The sequence below is a fragment of the Cygnus atratus genome, chromosome 10, assembly GCF_013377495.2.
Source record: "Cygnus atratus isolate AKBS03 ecotype Queensland, Australia chromosome 10, CAtr_DNAZoo_HiC_assembly, whole genome shotgun sequence".
NCBI lineage: Eukaryota > Metazoa > Chordata > Aves > Anseriformes > Anatidae > Cygnus > Cygnus atratus.
The window spans coordinates 18,524,366-18,541,834 of record NC_066371.1 but is presented as its reverse complement, the minus strand read 5'-3'; the positions used below and the strand labels follow the sequence as shown (position 1 = coordinate 18,541,834).

At 38.1% G+C, this 17,469-nt stretch overlaps 1 protein-coding gene across 1 annotated transcript in view; it reads right to left on the bottom strand.

The window, feature by feature from the left end:
* Window positions 1-125: 125 nt before the first annotated feature.
* CFAP92 (cilia and flagella associated protein 92 (putative)) overlaps window positions 126-17,469 on the bottom strand; it is a 34,291-nt gene continuing 16,947 nt past the window's right edge. Inside the window, exons 8-17 of the mRNA XM_050712813.1 lie at window positions 15,190-16,076; window positions 13,227-13,421; window positions 11,425-11,478; window positions 9,690-9,987; window positions 7,691-7,885; window positions 6,669-6,881; window positions 4,732-4,861; window positions 3,414-3,595; window positions 1,899-2,098; window positions 126-869 (exon numbers count right to left, since the gene is read on the bottom strand). Coding sequence (XP_050568770.1) covers window positions 677-869; window positions 1,899-2,098; window positions 3,414-3,595; window positions 4,732-4,861; window positions 6,669-6,881; window positions 7,691-7,885; window positions 9,690-9,987; window positions 11,425-11,478; window positions 13,227-13,421; window positions 15,190-16,076 — 2,547 coding nt within the window. The 3' untranslated portion in view covers window positions 126-676. The remainder of the gene's footprint in view (window positions 870-1,898; window positions 2,099-3,413; window positions 3,596-4,731; window positions 4,862-6,668; window positions 6,882-7,690; window positions 7,886-9,689; window positions 9,988-11,424; window positions 11,479-13,226; window positions 13,422-15,189; window positions 16,077-17,469) is intronic.

Below are 17,469 nucleotides of genomic sequence, written 5' to 3'. Positions count from 1 at the left end.
TCTGTTTCTTTTGATGCTAAATAAAAGCAGTTGAGATTCAGATTGAAATATGTTTTTTCTGGAAGGTGATTTTTTCTTTTTTTTTTTTCCTTTTTTCTTTTTTTTTGTCTTTAAGCTTAAATCAACTACTTACTGGAAGACCATTTACTTACAACAACTTTTGCTTGGAGGGGACCTTGGGAAGTCAACTTGCCCAATGCATTGTGAACGGCAGGGCCAAGTGCAATCAGCATTGCCTTGTCCAGGCAAGCTTTGAGTCTCTCAAAGGATGGGTGTTGTGCTGTCTGTCTCAACTCTCGTTTAGAAATTTTTCCCTGTATTTATCAGAACTTCCTGTTCTGTTCCATCTTGGCCTCAGCCTTACACATACAACCATTGTTTTTGTTTGTTTGTTTGTTTTTAAATAAAAACAAACTTTATTTAAAGATAAATTGTCATCTAAACAAATGTCATAAGATGATACATTTTTCATAAACGTTATTCAAACTCGATGCCTATTTACACTTTTTTTTTTAACCTAGCCTCTTGGTAATCTCCAAATACAGTGTAGTTACCTCCTACTTCAGCAAGTCAGTTTTAGCCTGTGACACATTCAACACTTAAGAAACTGTCCTACTTACTTGCCTTAGGGAAGTATTTGCTGGCCAGATTTCATTAAGAAGGCAATTATTTTAGGTCACAGGTACACATTTACCAATTCTCTGGTATTTGCTGAGTGCTTTCTGTTTACCAAGTTACCTGTGTCCAGAGTAACAGCTGGCTCTGGCATTTCATTCTGGAGAGGATCTTCCTGTTCTGCACTGATAACAGTGCGTCCTCTTGCTGATTGGTCACGCTTGTAAATAAGTGAATGTTTATAGCAAAATAAACTGGAATGGGAAAAAAAAAAAAAGTCGCTCAGATTAGTCTGCATCTCTTTAATCTACCGGTTGCTAAATGAATAATTGCAACACTTCAGCAAACAAACACGTTTACCAAACACCACTAGATCTGTTAAATTTGTGGTACTACCCAACAAGCTTGCCACACATATCAATTACTATGTTACTTCATTCCTGTTGCTTGACTCTTAGGAGACATTGCTCAACTCAGTCTGCTGTTGAACCTACTAGAATATCAGGTTCAGCCTCACAGCTAATGAGAAATTTGTTTCACAAGTTGACACCTAAAAGGCTGACATCTGACCTCGTTAAGCATGACTTACAGCAAAAGTATGGGATTCTGGAAGAGTATAGCAAAAACTGAATACAACCATGAAGCACAGCAGTATCTTAGAAGATGGGATTGCATGAGAGCAAAATAACAAATAATCTCCCGCACTAAGGAATAATACACACATTAAACCACTTTACATTCCTCCATGTGTAACTGAGTTAGTAACTAAAAGTTTCCTGTTAAGGCTAGATACGTTTGATGGCCCAGTCTAGAAAGGTCAAACAACATGAAATGTCTTCAAATGTCTAGCAGTGTAATTAAACTGTAAAGGTAAGAATTGCTCTGCAAGAACAAGGCTTTGTATTTCTTAGATTAGAAAGGCCGCAGACCACAGTCTCCAGTGTAAACTGACGTGCCAGTGTCGCTGACAGTACTGTGGAAAGAGCCTGCAACTATGTCGGTACTGCACGATGACACCCAGGGCAAGTGATGACCAGTGGCAAACTCTCTTCCTCGATTATGGGGTTGGACTTCAAAGGTCAGCCTCCCAAAACCACCAAGCTGTCTCCTACAGAACTGGTTCCATTTGGATACACCCTAAAATTGATCAACCTAGCAATGTATACTACAATATCTTTATACTATAACACCTGACATACAGTATATAAAATGGTTTGGAAGCCTTTAATATAGCAGGCCCCTTTTTCCACATTCAGTGCTTTCTAGCAATTAGGTTGGCTTACTTGAAATCTGCTCCTTTGAGTTTTTCAAACACCTTACGCTCTCTGTTGTGGCAGGGGATAATATTCTTGCTCCACTTCAGGCTGTGCTGACCTTCAGGACCTGGTACAAAGCCATAACAGATGCTCTTCCTCTTGCCTGGTAGGACATCCGCACTGTTTTGAGACAGTTGATTGTCCAACACTGACAGGGCTGGGATAGGCTAGGATAAGAAAACAGGCTTGGTTCTGGAGGGCTCCCCTCCCCTTCCCTTTTTCCCCCCCTCTCCCTCCTCGCTTGTTTCTTAGCTAGTAGACCACTGGTAGTTCTTGCCTTTGTAAAGGGATGTTCTCACAAATTATTCAACGATTTTATAACACAGGACAGAAATGTCATCCTATGGGCTACACCAAGAAGCCTTGGAAATGTGTTTAAGAAACATTGGCTATGACAGACTTGTATGTCTGATAGCCATAAGTAGAATGTCATGAAGTGCAAACTGTAAGTTATATAATAAAACAACAGTATTATTTATACACAGACTAGCATAAAAAAGGCTGTGTATTGAAATTACAAGAAACAGTCAGAGTCCAAGATGGACACATTTCATATTTTGAACAGCCAAATCAAAGCAGAAGGCAGAGCACAAAGCAGTATTCAGTTCAAAGCCTGACACTAACCTGAGGAGGCCAGGCAGCTTGCTGCTGTGTCCATTTAATACAAGAATTGGCATTCAGAATATTATTAAAAAAACGGGAGGGGAGGCATCAGCCTCAGAGGTTTAACTCTGCTTGTGTTATGGACATTCTCATAGTTCCTCTGTGTTGTTTTTTTTCTAGAGCATTTGTAGCCAACAGAGTTTCACTCTCTTTGATCAAAACTGGCTTTAAAAGCATGCTCAGTGTTTGGGTCAGTCATTTATATGCAAGCACTGACTATGATTCAGCCAACAAAAGAACAGTTAGGTGCAGGCCACCCATACAGCTTTTCATATTTATGAGCACAAATCCTTTCATCTTCCAAAACTGAGGTGTCTGTGTGTGTGATTTTTGCACCAACAGGCTGATATGCAATGCTCAGGAAGTCTATACAAAGCTATGGTAATCAAGAGAGCACCAGGTGAGACATTTGGCATGCAGCCAATAGAAGTCCCTTAACCCCTAGATTTCATTAGGGGACAGTATAATTTCTTTCAAAGCTGCTAAGCCAGCTGGCAAAAAAATGTTCTTCCTTTCTTGCCTTTCTTGACAGGCAAGTTAGTTAACTGAACAGAACTCCTCCCCCATGCTCCACTACCTCTGACTAACACAGCAAAGAATTAAAAAATAAAAATAAAATTAATTTTCTGCCCTGTCTGATGTTTTTCTGAGACTTTTGTAAGGTTGAGTCAACCGATCCTATCAGCATCAATTTAACAAATATTTTTACTTCAAAAACTGCTGTGCTAAACTGTCATCTGCCTGCCACAAAGCACAGGAGTGCTGTTGCTACACAAAGGTAGGTGCCAAGATCAGTACCCACAGACAGTTACCCTTTACCTTCAAAATTAGTCCTGGCTTCCTGAGTGAGAATTTCAGAGGTTCATCTTTCAGAAGTCCTTGGAGCTTCTGTAGCTGACAACTGGCTCTTGGCCCGCGTGTGGATAATTCAGCTGCAGCAGAGCACCGGTGAACTTTCATCTTGGTATCATCAAATGCAGTTTGCACAACCCGAGTAGCATCTTCACAAGGTCAACAACAGATTGTAAAAGAAAAAGCAGATAATAGAAAGCAGTTAGATGGAAAAGATAAAAACTTTTGAATGTTTGAACAAGGATGCTAAAAGCTTGCTATTACCAGGAACAACCTTTCTCACAAGGATTCAGCTAGAACAGATGATAATGGTATTAGAATAATGGCTAGTGCCTCACAGCAAAGACAATTCACAGTCCTGTAAACTCCATGAAACACATGGAAGTGAAATTAATCCTGTCTAATTTCAAAAGCATTTCTCTGTCAGAAGCACTTGAGAAGAATTGCACTAACCAAGTGTTTTGCAAGTTACAGGGTAATGTACCACCAGAAAACTTGTCAAAGAGCAATGATTCCAGTAACAACAATAAAGCTATTATTTTCTACACTCCAGTGAATCTCAGGGGTTCTGGACAAAAAGAAACACATGGTCAACTTTTCAAAATACTTTTGAAATACTAGAGTAATATTCTAGGGTTCTAGAATTAGTACTAGATGCTAGTTCTAGTATTCTAGAATAGTATCCTATTCTATTTCTAGAAATAGAGTATTATTGCATTCATAATTAAATGCAACTTTTTCTTTCACTGTTTACAGGTGAACACAGGGTTACATACACCGACCACTTCACCAACGCACACACTCCAGGCTGCTGTGCTGATAGCAAGCAAATTTAACTGGTTCATCTCAGGCCCTCTCTGGACTCATTTTCTGGTATTACTTGTCTTCTGTGAGGTACCTTTTGTCTGAGCTTGATAGCAGCAAAAGCTGATTGTTATCAATCCCTACGTACAAAGGAAGATCGGGCAGCCAACAGAGCTAGCTTTACAGAAGAATAAGCCAAGAAGGCTCTGCACCCTTCTATCATACTATACTGTAGACAAAGGAACTCAGGCTAAGAAGTTAAGCAACTGGAGGGGTAAAATCGGAGTATGGTGAAGGCCTTACATCCTACAATGTTTCATTTGCTTGAGAGTGAACATTTTTGCAGTCCATGGATCTCCCTGATAAACCTCTTGGCGTTCACACTCCTTTCCCTCGATGGCAGAACTGAACAGGCTTCAGGACCGCATGTCAGAGCTTCGAGTTAAAAGCTTTGGGATGAGCAATTTAACAGACACGTTACCTGTCAGTGGGGCTGTTGTCACAGGCGGCTTTGTGTAGAGATCAAAATCAACGTGCCGTTTGTCCCAGCTCCATCTGTCTCGTGACAGCACTGGCTCCATGTTAGCATGCAGAGCATTCGCCTGCCATTTCTAAATTAAATTTGAACCCCGTTAAGTAGCCAGGCTAAAATCACAAGGGAGGAGTCACAAAAAATAAGTTAGCTAGATTTCTGGGTGATGAGCTAACAATTGCCAGACTTTGCTACACAAGACCACTTCTCTCTGCAAGTAGCTTTTCAGCTTGTTCTGCGTACACTAGAAACATGGCAGGAATATTCATCTTCACAATGGTGAAATACAGTTCAACTTTTTGTGGCCCTCTGACTACTCGCTGATGAAATACAGGTTAGATTAATCAGACTAAACTATCCTTCCTAAACTACAAAGTAATACCCACTCTGTTGTTTGCCCCGTATTTTCAATGTTTTACCTAAAACTGTGCAGCTAAAGGATAGCTGAGTGAGTGCTGAAACTGCATGACAATATTGTAGGAAACTAGACAAACTCCAAAAACTTGTTTGCCTCCCACAGGATGATGTGACAAATGAGGGGCACATTCTGTGTTTGAGAAGAAAAACAGAAATGTCTGTAGAAGCAACGTGTGAAAATCAGACTGCTTCCGAATGGGATCCTAATTTTCTGCTTTTGTTTGTTCCACCTTTCTGGTAACACGTGAATTCAGAATCAATCTCCATTACAAAAACGATGCTGGTCATGTCTGTGACGTTCCCTTTTGAGCAGAGGGAGCCTCCTTCCTACTTTCTCTCAATGCCACAGCTGGCATTGATGCTACCCAGCTACCAGCACTGCCAGGTTACACATAGTGTCATTCAGGGTAAGACATCAGCTCTCTTCCCCTCTCTCATCCCATCCATAGGTGCCAATGGTCAATACAACATACCAGGCAACCCTTAATCCCACACCAAATGTCACAGTCTCCCATTTACTTCAGTCCAGTAACTCTGGAGTCAATCAACGGCTGCTGCACTGTAAGCCTGCTACTCCTTTTGCTACCCCTTTTTCAGCTTGTCAAGTTTTCCATCCTGTACTGCCCAGCTCCCCTCCTGTTTCGCCTCTTCAACAAAAGGCACCAAAAATTACACCGCACTAACTTGCTTCGGTTACTCTTGATCAATGAAACTTCTCTCCCCCACCAAGAGAAGGTACATTCCCCAGCATCATGGGACAGAAGAAAGCACTCTGTTTTCATTAACACTTTCACTTCAGCTACACTCTAGCCTTTCTGAGAAACTATTGTCATTTGTAGGAAAAAAACATATGGTAAATAAAGTCTGAAAAATTAAATGAACACATTCTTGCAAAATATGGTCATCGAAAGGTAACAAGCCTCCAAGCATTCAGCTTGTTCCACTCTGTGCTGTGACTGTGTTCAATTAATTTGGCAAAATTGACTGATCCTGATTATTATAATAATAACAACAACAACAAATGTTCTATCCCTTTATTTCCTTGCCTTGCCAATTCTGATAACATACAATTCTCCTGCCTAACAGCAGATCACATGTGCTTAAGCGTGCACAATGCTGAATGCTGAAGACTGTTCAAAACAGGGAAGAGTTAAAACTTTTTTTGCTGGACCCCACTTGTACATGTAAATCAAAACATATACACTCCATTAATACCTATTAAAACCCATTTAATACTGGCAAATAGGTTTTCTGTATGTGTTCAGAGCAGAAGTTGCATATCCAAACAATCACCTGGGTGAGCTAGGTTCTGATGTACCCAAACTGCAAATACAGGTGTCACCCTCAAAAGAGCTTGCCTGGGCTGTATCCCTCAAGAGCAACTTCCAAATGCTAAAGCAGTCAACCTCTTTCAAGTATCCTAAAATGCTTCAGTTCACTTTGGACAATTCATTTCAGTTTAATGTTACCTGGCTTAACTCCTCCAGACGTGCCTCGTCAGGCATCTGAGGGTGCAGGTTGCTTTCAATACTGCTCTTAAATCCAGGAAATACAAATCCATCTGGTGACAGCCACATGCTCTTGGATTTTGCAGAGGATTCCTTACAGGCAGCAACCACATCAACTGGGTCAAATGTAGCTGACAGGTACTCAGGACAGTAAGTGAATCTGTTCTTTGGTTCCTACAAAAAAAAAAAGTTTGTTTGTTTTTGTTAATGTGAACTTCCCTTTGCTGGGAGAGGAGAACGTTTCCCTGAAAAGTACAATCTAAGACAGAACCAGCACCATTTCATTACTTAAGGCTTCTACTAATCATAGATCAAAATTATACAGGGAGAAGAACCATCATTAAATACTGAGAAAAATAATTTTTGTATTTTGTTCTATTATGATCGAAGAATCAATTTACTATCAGGTGTTATAATGGGATCTCCGAAAAATAATCACAGAATGACATACTTTTAATATTATTTTCATTTACTTATGGTTGCAAAAAGAATTTTAGCGCATACTGTGTTGTTCATGGGTGTAACATGAACACTTTCCACAGAGCTATAATAGTTTCCACTAGCAGACAGGAAAATAACATTTGTTATTAAGATTCAAGCCTGCTATTCAGACAAAAGCAGATAAATGTGATTCTTCAAATGTGTTCTTAAATATATTCTCCAAATCACTTTATATTGCATACTTCAACATTGCAATTACTCAAATTCTTCCACTTATAAATGTGTGGGACTCCAAACTGGAAAGATTACCGAAGTCCACACTCAGAATTAGAGTCCAAGTCATGGGGAATAGACAACCTGACTATAATGCACAACATTAAGAGCAGAATTTCACACAGCAAAAAAGAACACCACTTCTGGGGTACCAATGTCCCACCCTATGTACTAATACAGAAGTTACCGATGTATACCTATTTAATTCATCTCTCTTTTAACACTGCACATGTCAAGCTAAGATCTTCCATTTACATATGTCAGTTCACCTTTGCCATTTCCTGGCGAATATATTTCTTTGCAAGTTCTGCAGAATTCAGGCTCTGAGAGCTGTAGTTATAAACAGATTTGCCATTAACAGGATAAATCCTGAAAGCTTCAAACTTTGGCTTTTTCATCTTTCCTTTAAGTTGACATATAGCATCAATGTTAGCCTGCAAACAGAGATTACATGTGAGTTCTGCCTGAATTAGGAATGCAGAGTGTTACAAAAAAATTACAAACAAGCAACCAATACTGTAAACATTAAAAAACTTTAAAAAGACATTAATATTTTAAACCCCTACATTTACATATTTAGCGCTCAACAGTTCTTTGTTAATAAAATACTTGATAAAAAGACTTTATTAAAAAAAAATAGCACCATTTTTTCTACAGATTAGTCTCTCATTTCATCCTTGCACATGACGTGCTGTGAGACTAATGGCACTGTGCTGGAGACAAGCACTCACCAGAGAATGACTTCTACTGCAGATCTAAAGAGCTGCTCTGGAGCAGATGCTGGTCTTCATCAGATGAAATAAGATTAGTTCTTTCATTTCTATGATTTTATTAACACCCCAGCAATTACAGTTACATGTGTAACAATATTCATTACGACTCTTCAAATTTCTCTGTTGACACGGTGTAATTAAACCCTCATACCTTTTCATTCACTTAAGAACATTATTCAACTGTGTTTACTGCAGTTATGGCTTTGAATTCAGACTTTGACACAATAGATGATTACAGCAAAAGGGGTACACTGCATTTTGGATATCAGTTCCCTGTGACAACATGAAAAGCTCCCTAATCTATTCAGTGCTTTAACTCCAAAATATTTTTTTTACATCAAAAAGTCTGAAAAGGTTACTTTATCAGCTATTAAAAGAGTATTTCATATTTCCTCATCTACAGAGGACTTCCCAGTCCTCTTTCTCTCTTGATTCAAGAGCATGTATAAAATGAAAACTGGTTAAAATACATATACTGGGAAGACTGCAAACTTCAGACAAAAAACAGAATTACCTTACATATAACCTACATAGAATACTTGGGCCAAAGAGTGCTGCTGCTTGCGTCCTCCTGTGACGTTATAAATACAAGTACCAGGAACAGTTAACTTAAGATTGTTTTCTTTTCTGGCCTCATCTGATTCTCCTTTATCAACAGACCAAATGTGAAAAAGGAAATACTCAGAAGTTAAATGTCTCTCAGTAACTCCAGGACAGTACCCTCATGTAGAAGCATAGCTTTCGATGTCAGGTAAAACCTCTTTGTATTAAAAACATTCACGACTATTCTTCGCAAACCATGGGATGGCTGGAGTCCTCATCTAAGCAATGTACTCCAAAACACTTCAGACTCCCTGGAAACATACATGATCTCTCTTCTTGGATGTCTATATGCACAGGAAAGGTTTTAGTTTCAATGTGTTTTCCCTGAGGCAACAGGAGGGGCATATGGTTGCTGGTAACAAGCCAGAAGGTGTAATAAAAGTCTTCAAAATTTCTTTAAAATTCAACTCTGTCTGCAACTGCTGGTTTTATTTAGTTAATCGTTCTAGTTGTCCAAACACGAGTAGGTCTTTTTCAGGGCAAGAGAAGGAAACAGAATTTTTATATGAGCTTAGCTGGCCTGGCCCCACACAGCAGCTGAAGCCTGTGTAACACACTATAGCACACTGGGGGAGCTACGGAGAAGAAAAGGACAAAGAAAAATAGAAACCAATCTCAAAACGAAAATGACAAATCCTTTAAACAATTAGTTTCCTTACCACTCACACACCATCTCCTCTCTTTACTTGTAAGCACTAGAATTGCTTTCCCCCTTGAGAAACGGTCACTTATACACAAAAATTTACTGTGCACTTTTTAATAATGTTCTTACAATACCTACAAAGACCTCAGGAAAGTTTTTAAGTCTAATGAGCCACTGTTTCAAGAGAAGGAGGAGGTGATTAAGGATACGAAGTTTTGCTAGGCTTGCTTCTCATGCCTCACTACTCACCCTAATGTGGTTTCTCTCAAAAGACATTTTTTCTGCCATTTCTTTCTTCCACTGCACATACTTCTCATTGTAGTTGTCTAATGAAGAATATACTGTCTTTTTCTCTCTGCTAAATTCTTCTGATAATATACAAGCATCAGAGGAAAATAAGGGCATAGGAGGTTTCTGAGTGAAGAGATCCTCATCAGTTAATGGTACTCCATACTCTTGACTCAAGACTGTGATCATTTCTGCTGAGGGCAGCAGGTCCCCATGAATCACATCCCTCAACCTCTTACACTGACAGAGGTAACTGAGCCTACAAACAGACATCAACACGTTATTAGTTTACAAAATCTTTACTGCAATCAAATCACTATAGTTAAAATTACTGGGAGAAAAACTACACAACCTTCTTGAAACATCTGTTAAGAAGTTCAGGTCAGCTCAGTCATGCTAGTATTTGGCAGCAACAAAGAAGGTTAACAGTTAAGTAAAAGTATGAGGAAGAGTCTAGGAATGTTGCTGACACCAGAATTAGCTGCAAGATAAATGATTAATTGCTGAATTTCTCTACTCTCCGACTGGAAAGGCAATAAAGCAAACTCTCTTCATGCATACTGGTTCTAGTGCATGATTCTTATTTATGCTGAACACCCACTATATCTACCCTGCCTTGCCTCTTTTACATCTCATTCTGATCAACTTTCATCCTATGTGCTATTCACGATATTTACCTCACACGAAAGTCACATTTAATTTCTTTTCAGTAAATTTGGCCTGCAAAGCCTAGCATTAATGCAAAGGTGGTTCTAAATACATGACAGCTACAGAACACCATGCACACACACACTTTGCACAGACTCAAATTCCCACGCTCTCTGGCTCAGGCCATAGCAAAGACCAAATAGGCTAAATAGCAATTTAGCTGATAACTCAATATAGTATTAGGATTCCTTCTCAAAACTGGAAGTTTATTCACTCTTTTCTTACATAACCATTTATTTGGGGAGAGTAACTACAGAGTACTGTAAGGCAGTTCTATTGTAAAATTACCTCAACAACATTACTTCCTTATCATTATTTTAGAGCAATACATACAACTAATAAAATACATTAATTTCAAAGTTGCATCAGCATTAATAACTGAAATTGAGTTTATATTAGTACATAAAAAATGAAATTGACCACTCTGTGTATTAAACATGTTTGTTAGTGTTTCTACAGTTAAAATTACTGTTTTGACTAACGCTAGCAGAAGGAAATGTATCAAGAAGCAACAGTTTCTGCTCTACACACATTAAACCATGGACTGACCTCAACAAACCAAAAAAAAAAAGACATAAAAAAGCAGTCCTGCAAGTTAGAGACTCTCTTGAACACAGTTCACCATCTGCATATGCCAGTGAAGAATTTGTTTGTATTTCTTTGCATAACTACTGACACAGAAGAACGAGGCTATGGCAAAAAGGACTAACATGCTAGAAGCCTGGCGGCTGTCTGTTCCACTCAGTGTGGCAGACACAATTCACTCATCTGTGATGGTGGGTTGCTGAGAAGAGCTTGTGTCTAGAAGAACACTGTTTTTAGCTACTGAAGTGGCTTAACTGCAGCTCTCTGATTTTATAGCAACGACTGCTATGAAGTATAGTGATCGTTCTTGCAGCCTCACTTCTTTCTATAGGAAGAATAAACACTTGCATTTAAAATTACCCCAGCCACCCCAAAACCTTTACTTTCACAGCAGGAACCTCACCTGCAGCTATCTAGCAAGTTGTGCACAGCAGCCAACGTGCTGATTTTTTTTCCCCTGAAAGGAGATATTGCAAAAAAATTCCAAAAGAAAATTAACCACCAAGTATCTAAAATATGCAGCATTACATTATGTTCTACCTCAAATATTTATTTAGCCAGTACATAGCTAAAGAAATAAAGGTATCTGCCAGCCATTGCTGAAGGAAAAAAAAATTAGAAAGGACTTTTACGGACATCACAGTGATGGCCACCAGTCACCTTCTTATTGCATTCTTTTCCTCACCATCTCCTAGAACAAACTTGAAACAAATTACAGATATGTGAAGAGGTTCACCTGTTATGTGCAGATCATTAAAATGAGTGAACTTCAGAACTTTAAGTGTAAAGTTAGAGGTTTTGCTCTTTGTTATCTTAATGAAGTTAAATTTCATTAGTCATCAGCAAATAAACATCTTGAACATATGTGGGTCAGCCAACGGGTAGAAACAGACAGGTACATTAAACGAGCCTGACAAATTAGAGGTGTACCACGTTTGTTTTCCAGCAACTGCCCAGGCAGCGTGACATATGCAAAATAAAATTTGCAGTAGGTGGGTAATCTAGACATAACACACATTACTGAATTTGTTTTAATAAAATGCAAGTATGTGGGAGGGCAAACGGGAAGGATGCTATGAGTTTGCATGTATATTAACACATTAACTATCACTTAACATCACATTAAAAATATTTTTTTATGAAATCAGATTGATGTCTAGGAGACATTTGCTCTTTCTTGTCTCAGGACTGAATATCCCCATTCATTTCCTATAACCTTTGCTGAATTTCAGTTCAGAAGTTAATTTAAACAAACCAGTCATTTAATAGCAAGAAAGAAGGCAATCACAGTACACCTCTGCTTTCTAAATTCAAGTTGCTTATAACGAAGATGGATGGGACCTTTTTCCACCTCTCATGAGATGTGTCTTAATTTACAAATAAACAAAAAGACACGCACATAAAACTTTTCATAGATTTATAAATTATATAGTGTATGCACGCCTGACTTCATCCACTCCTTTTTAATCCATCTCACAAGATGTAATGTCAAGATGTTTTAAGGCTCATAGCTGCAAACAGTTGACAGTGTCAGCAAACAGCTGACAAAGCGAGCAACATGGCAGAGATCCAACAATAAATCATGCAACAAAACTCCAAAAGAGAAAGCCAGGAAGAGGAAACAGATTCTCTCCAACTCACACTGAACTCTTCCTTTCTCCAATTACCTTACCAAAACTATTGGTACCTTTGATCCCCCACTAAGCAGGGAATTAAGAATTCCCCACTTAGTTCAAGTGACTTTCTGGATCTATCAAGTCCTCCTCTGTTACTCAGTCCTATACCATCTTCTCTGAGGGAACAGAGCAGAGAACAAAATCCTTACCAGCTGGTGCTTCTGACACCAGAATTTTCTTTCTTCTATTTCTATTACAGTCAGGTATGTTCTGATGCACTATCCTACTAATCTTCTTTTCTTTCCTTCTAATCCTACTACTCTTCTTTTCTTTTATATATATATATATATATATATATATATATATATAAACACTCACCACTATCCACTTAGCACTTCATCAGTATTTAGTAAACCATGCTCTTCTGACTTACCATATCTCATCTAGAATCTGAACTACCCATCATGCCCACAGATTTCTTTCATCAGGGAAAAAATAAAAGAATATTACTTTTTATGTGAAATATTCACTCTCCTTTCATAATATTTCACTTCCTAATTTCTTGACTACAAATCTAGAAGAGTCATACCTGGACAAGGCTTGGAAACATGCCCAAGGAATCATACCTCTGACATAAAGCAGAGGCTGTTTTACTATAGTGAAGAGGGGCATACAGAGGCAGAAATGATAAAAGATAGCTTCCAGGTCTGTATACAGGCGTTGACTGAAAGACAGTTGTGAATTATATAGTATTTCCAGTTGTCCATCTTCATGTCTGTAAGTCCTGTAACAGAGTACCCCAATGGCAAGGTTAAATCCATCAGCCCGTATCTCAGGTTTCCTCAGTTCTACAGTACAATTACTCTCTCTCATGAAACTGCCTTCCTTTTGTCCTTTACATGGAATGTCTTATTCTACAGCCTTCTCTTCACATGAACTGTTCTGAAAAAATTATTATGGCAAAATCACAATGACAATATCAAAATCTTTATACCATGAATGATTTGAACAGGTTTTCTTTTTAAACCACATCTCAAAGGAAGCTCATCTCAGTTTCATCAGTGTTATGCTCCTTAACAGCCTTATTATAGCTATACAAATGCATTATATAAATATTTCTACTAAAAATACCAAGATTCATACTGCAGCAGTAAAACAAAGCTTCAGTTTAGGTTACATGCGAGCACTCACAAGCTGTGACTTTTCATGCAATAAGTAATTTCAGTAATTGCAGCGAAGTGACTTGCAACGAAAAAAAAAATACCAGAAAGCTTCAACATGTTACAGTGCTAGATAAAAAAGATTATTTTTTAAACATGAGATGTGACGGAGACCTTCTTTTTGAATTTTTCATATTTTCCCTAAACATAAAGGTAGAAAAAGCTTGAACTCCAGCTTTCTGATGGTGACTTTGCTTTAGATCCCATGAAGTATTAGCAAACAATGGTAGATATGACAGACTTTCCACCACGCTCTCCCCTGGACAAATTCAACCAGAAGTGTGTTTGTGTGCCCAGGACAGAGGTATGTGACGAACGCAGAAAGCATGGGGCTCCACACGGGTTTAAGCGATATGAATTACACTAAAACAACACGTGCTATGTTAGTTGGGCATGTACTTCACATATTGTTTGTTTCTTTAAACTGTACTGCCTTTACTGTTCAGATCCTCAAGATGTGAAGTGCATTAATCTCATTTTTAAAATAGAGTTTAAAGGTGTTTTGTTGTTGTTTTTGCTGGTTTTTTTTAATCATTCTCCTTGCCCTCTCTTCCAATTACATGTGAAAAATTGCAGAGTTCATTTTGAGAAGCAACATCTTTCAGCTGCCTATTTGGGTTTATAAGTACATTCTGTACCTTGTATCCATGCACCACTATATAGCTGTGATAATAAATTGCCTAAAGAAGATAGCTGTTGTCAAAGATTCTTTATATAATTTTACACATTTACTTTGTCCTCTATCACTACTCTCAAAGAAACTTGAAATTGGAACATTTCATAATTACCCTTATCTTCTTTCTTATGCATGCATACTGACTTGTTACTGTAGCTAAGAGAAAGTACTATTAATAATTCACTACACAGTTTTACACAAATTATCAACAATTAAATGGAAACATACTATCAACTTTATCTTCTGTTCTTGTATGTACAGGAAATATACCTCTCAATTACATGCCTCAAGTCTAAGAGCATTCAAATTAAACTTTTGAGGTTCATACCAGCTCTGAGCAAAATAATGGCCAGGATAAAAAAAGGAAAAAAAAAAAAAAAACATAAAGAAAGGAAGATTAGGACATTTTTGTTTTTGTTTAGAATTGTCAGACTACGGTGTTGTTCCCACAAACTATGTAGTACCTTAACAAAAAAAGTATGCTATGCCTCAACAGTTTTGAACTAGTCACTGAGACTGATACCAACTAAAACCACACACTAAACATCAGCTATGTACTTGACCATATATCTTGTAAAGAAAGGGATGGGAGAGGTATAAATTAGATAAAAATCCCTGAATCTAAGGAAATACCTGATGAAAAACTTCACTCTTACCTTTCAAAGTGCTTATCCCAGAGTCTCTTGATTGCCTTGTCTTTTAATCCCTCCAAGACAAAGAGATGAGTTGCTCCATCCAGCAAGTGAAAACCAGTAACAACATCCAACTCACAAACCTTCTCAAGTGTGGTTTTCAGTATTAATGCAGCAAGAGCCATTCCAATTATGTGTACAGGATAACTGTGCAGCTGGAGGGCATTAGCATTGATTTCTGTAATCTCTTCCACCAAATCATGTAATAAAGATGAATTACTGTAGCCAAAAATGTAGATTATATAACCGTATGGGCAATTTGTGACTTGGGCATCAGCAATTTCTGCATGAATTCCCAATGGCACTGCTATTTCCACTCGTACTTTCAAAAGTGAGTCTGATTGTAGATAATGTCCCATAGGTAATAGAGAAGTATCAACAGATTCTGTTATTTTCTCATTTTTATCCTCCTTGTTGAAAGCACCTGTATTTGGAACTGAACAGCTATGAATGGGTGCACTGATAGCCAAGAACTTTTTACCCAACAACAGATCTGTTAGACTGACTTTAGCTACCCCATGTGGATGCCACACTTTGCTCTCCATAAAAGAATTATAGATCGTGGATTTGCAAGCAGGGAGGCTCACCTCACCCACGTTTTTATCTGCTTGATCCTCCCCAAACAAACACGGCATTTTTGTGTTGTCTTCCATGCTTCTATCCCGATCATGAACTTCAATCTCCAAAGGTGGACCTCTAAGATACCTCTTTAATTCCCCAGGTTTCATTGTTCCTGTTAGAAGTACATTCACATCCTTAAAATAGACATGAGTTCCATGGATTTGCCCATGAGTTTGATGAGGTGGAAAGTTGTGAAATTTGTATTTGCAGTAGGTGGGAATGCACAATCTCTAAAGAACAAAGAATAGGGAAAAACAGGTTATTTGCAGATTTATGTTTTCCTCTTTCTTTTTAACCTCACAGAATCATTAGCTTTTCTTCTAGAGAAGGTAGGGGGGATGCAATTCATGGCACAAACTGTGTGTTTCAAGGTAGCAAATAGGTCATTCTACATGCCTGGATCCTAGGTTTCAGGAATTAACTATGCCCTTTGTTTGCTTGTCCTTTTTTGCTTTATCCAAAAACAAACAAAAAAACAACAACAACAACAAACTCCTTGTTTCTAGATCATTAAAGAAGCATGCAGGAGGGGACTGCAATGGTTCCTAGATCTCCCCACCCCCCACCACCTCGCATTCATTTGTAGAGTTTGAGGCCTAAAATAAATGCTTATAGCTGGAGTTAAGAAAATTCAACAGTTATCCAAAGATACTATAAGGAATGGACAGTATGATCTCTGTTATTAGGTATTTGGTTACTCATCTACGGGGTAAATAAAAGGGTCCATTCCACAACACTCATGTTTTTTCCGTGTAAGCATTCATCAGCATTCCAGCAGCCTGCACGGAGCAAAGGCTCCTTGTCAAGGACCACCCTGACAACTCCTGGCTTTCAACAATTCTTGATTTCACCACATTTGGCAAGGGAAACAGTCAACTTCTGTGATCACTCTGCAGACTGCAGAAACTATGAAAGATTAGAAATTATGCAGTGAAATATTTTCCCTGTCACTTTTCATAAATGCTAGGCCAATTTGCCTAGTCTGTCATAAAAACCCAGCAATATGAAATTCTATCACAGAATTACATGCACTCTTATAAAGTTCCTGACATAACATTATTACACTATTTTCACAAAAACAACAGAACACCCTATTAACATTAAGGACCAGGCTGATGCAACTTGGACTGGATCTTTCATATACTGTTGCCTTACAATTCCACCTCAACTGGGGAGCCAATGAAATAGCTCCTGAAATTAACGTCCTTTTAATTTTAATCTCACTTTCACATCCACTATACACAATATTCAGACAAGAGCCTTTTTTTAATAGCATTTCTTTAAGCCTAAAACCCCATACATTTGACAAGAAAATATATTTTCTATCTCATCACTTAAAATGTACAAATATAAGACCAAACCCCTTGAACTATATTCTTACCAATATAGACCTTTTTTTTATGCACAGCATTTTTCAACATGTGAAAGGTTTTGTTTTGTTTTGTTGTTGTTGTTTTTAATCCAGTAATATTTTTAACACAATTGTTGTTCTAGATGAGCCAATCAACTTGTCAGCAAGTTGTTTTAGACAATACAACACAGTGACTGAACTACCTCTCTGGCTTACTCAAGATCCAATGCTCAGAAATCAAAATATGATTACTACATATAAATTATTGCCCT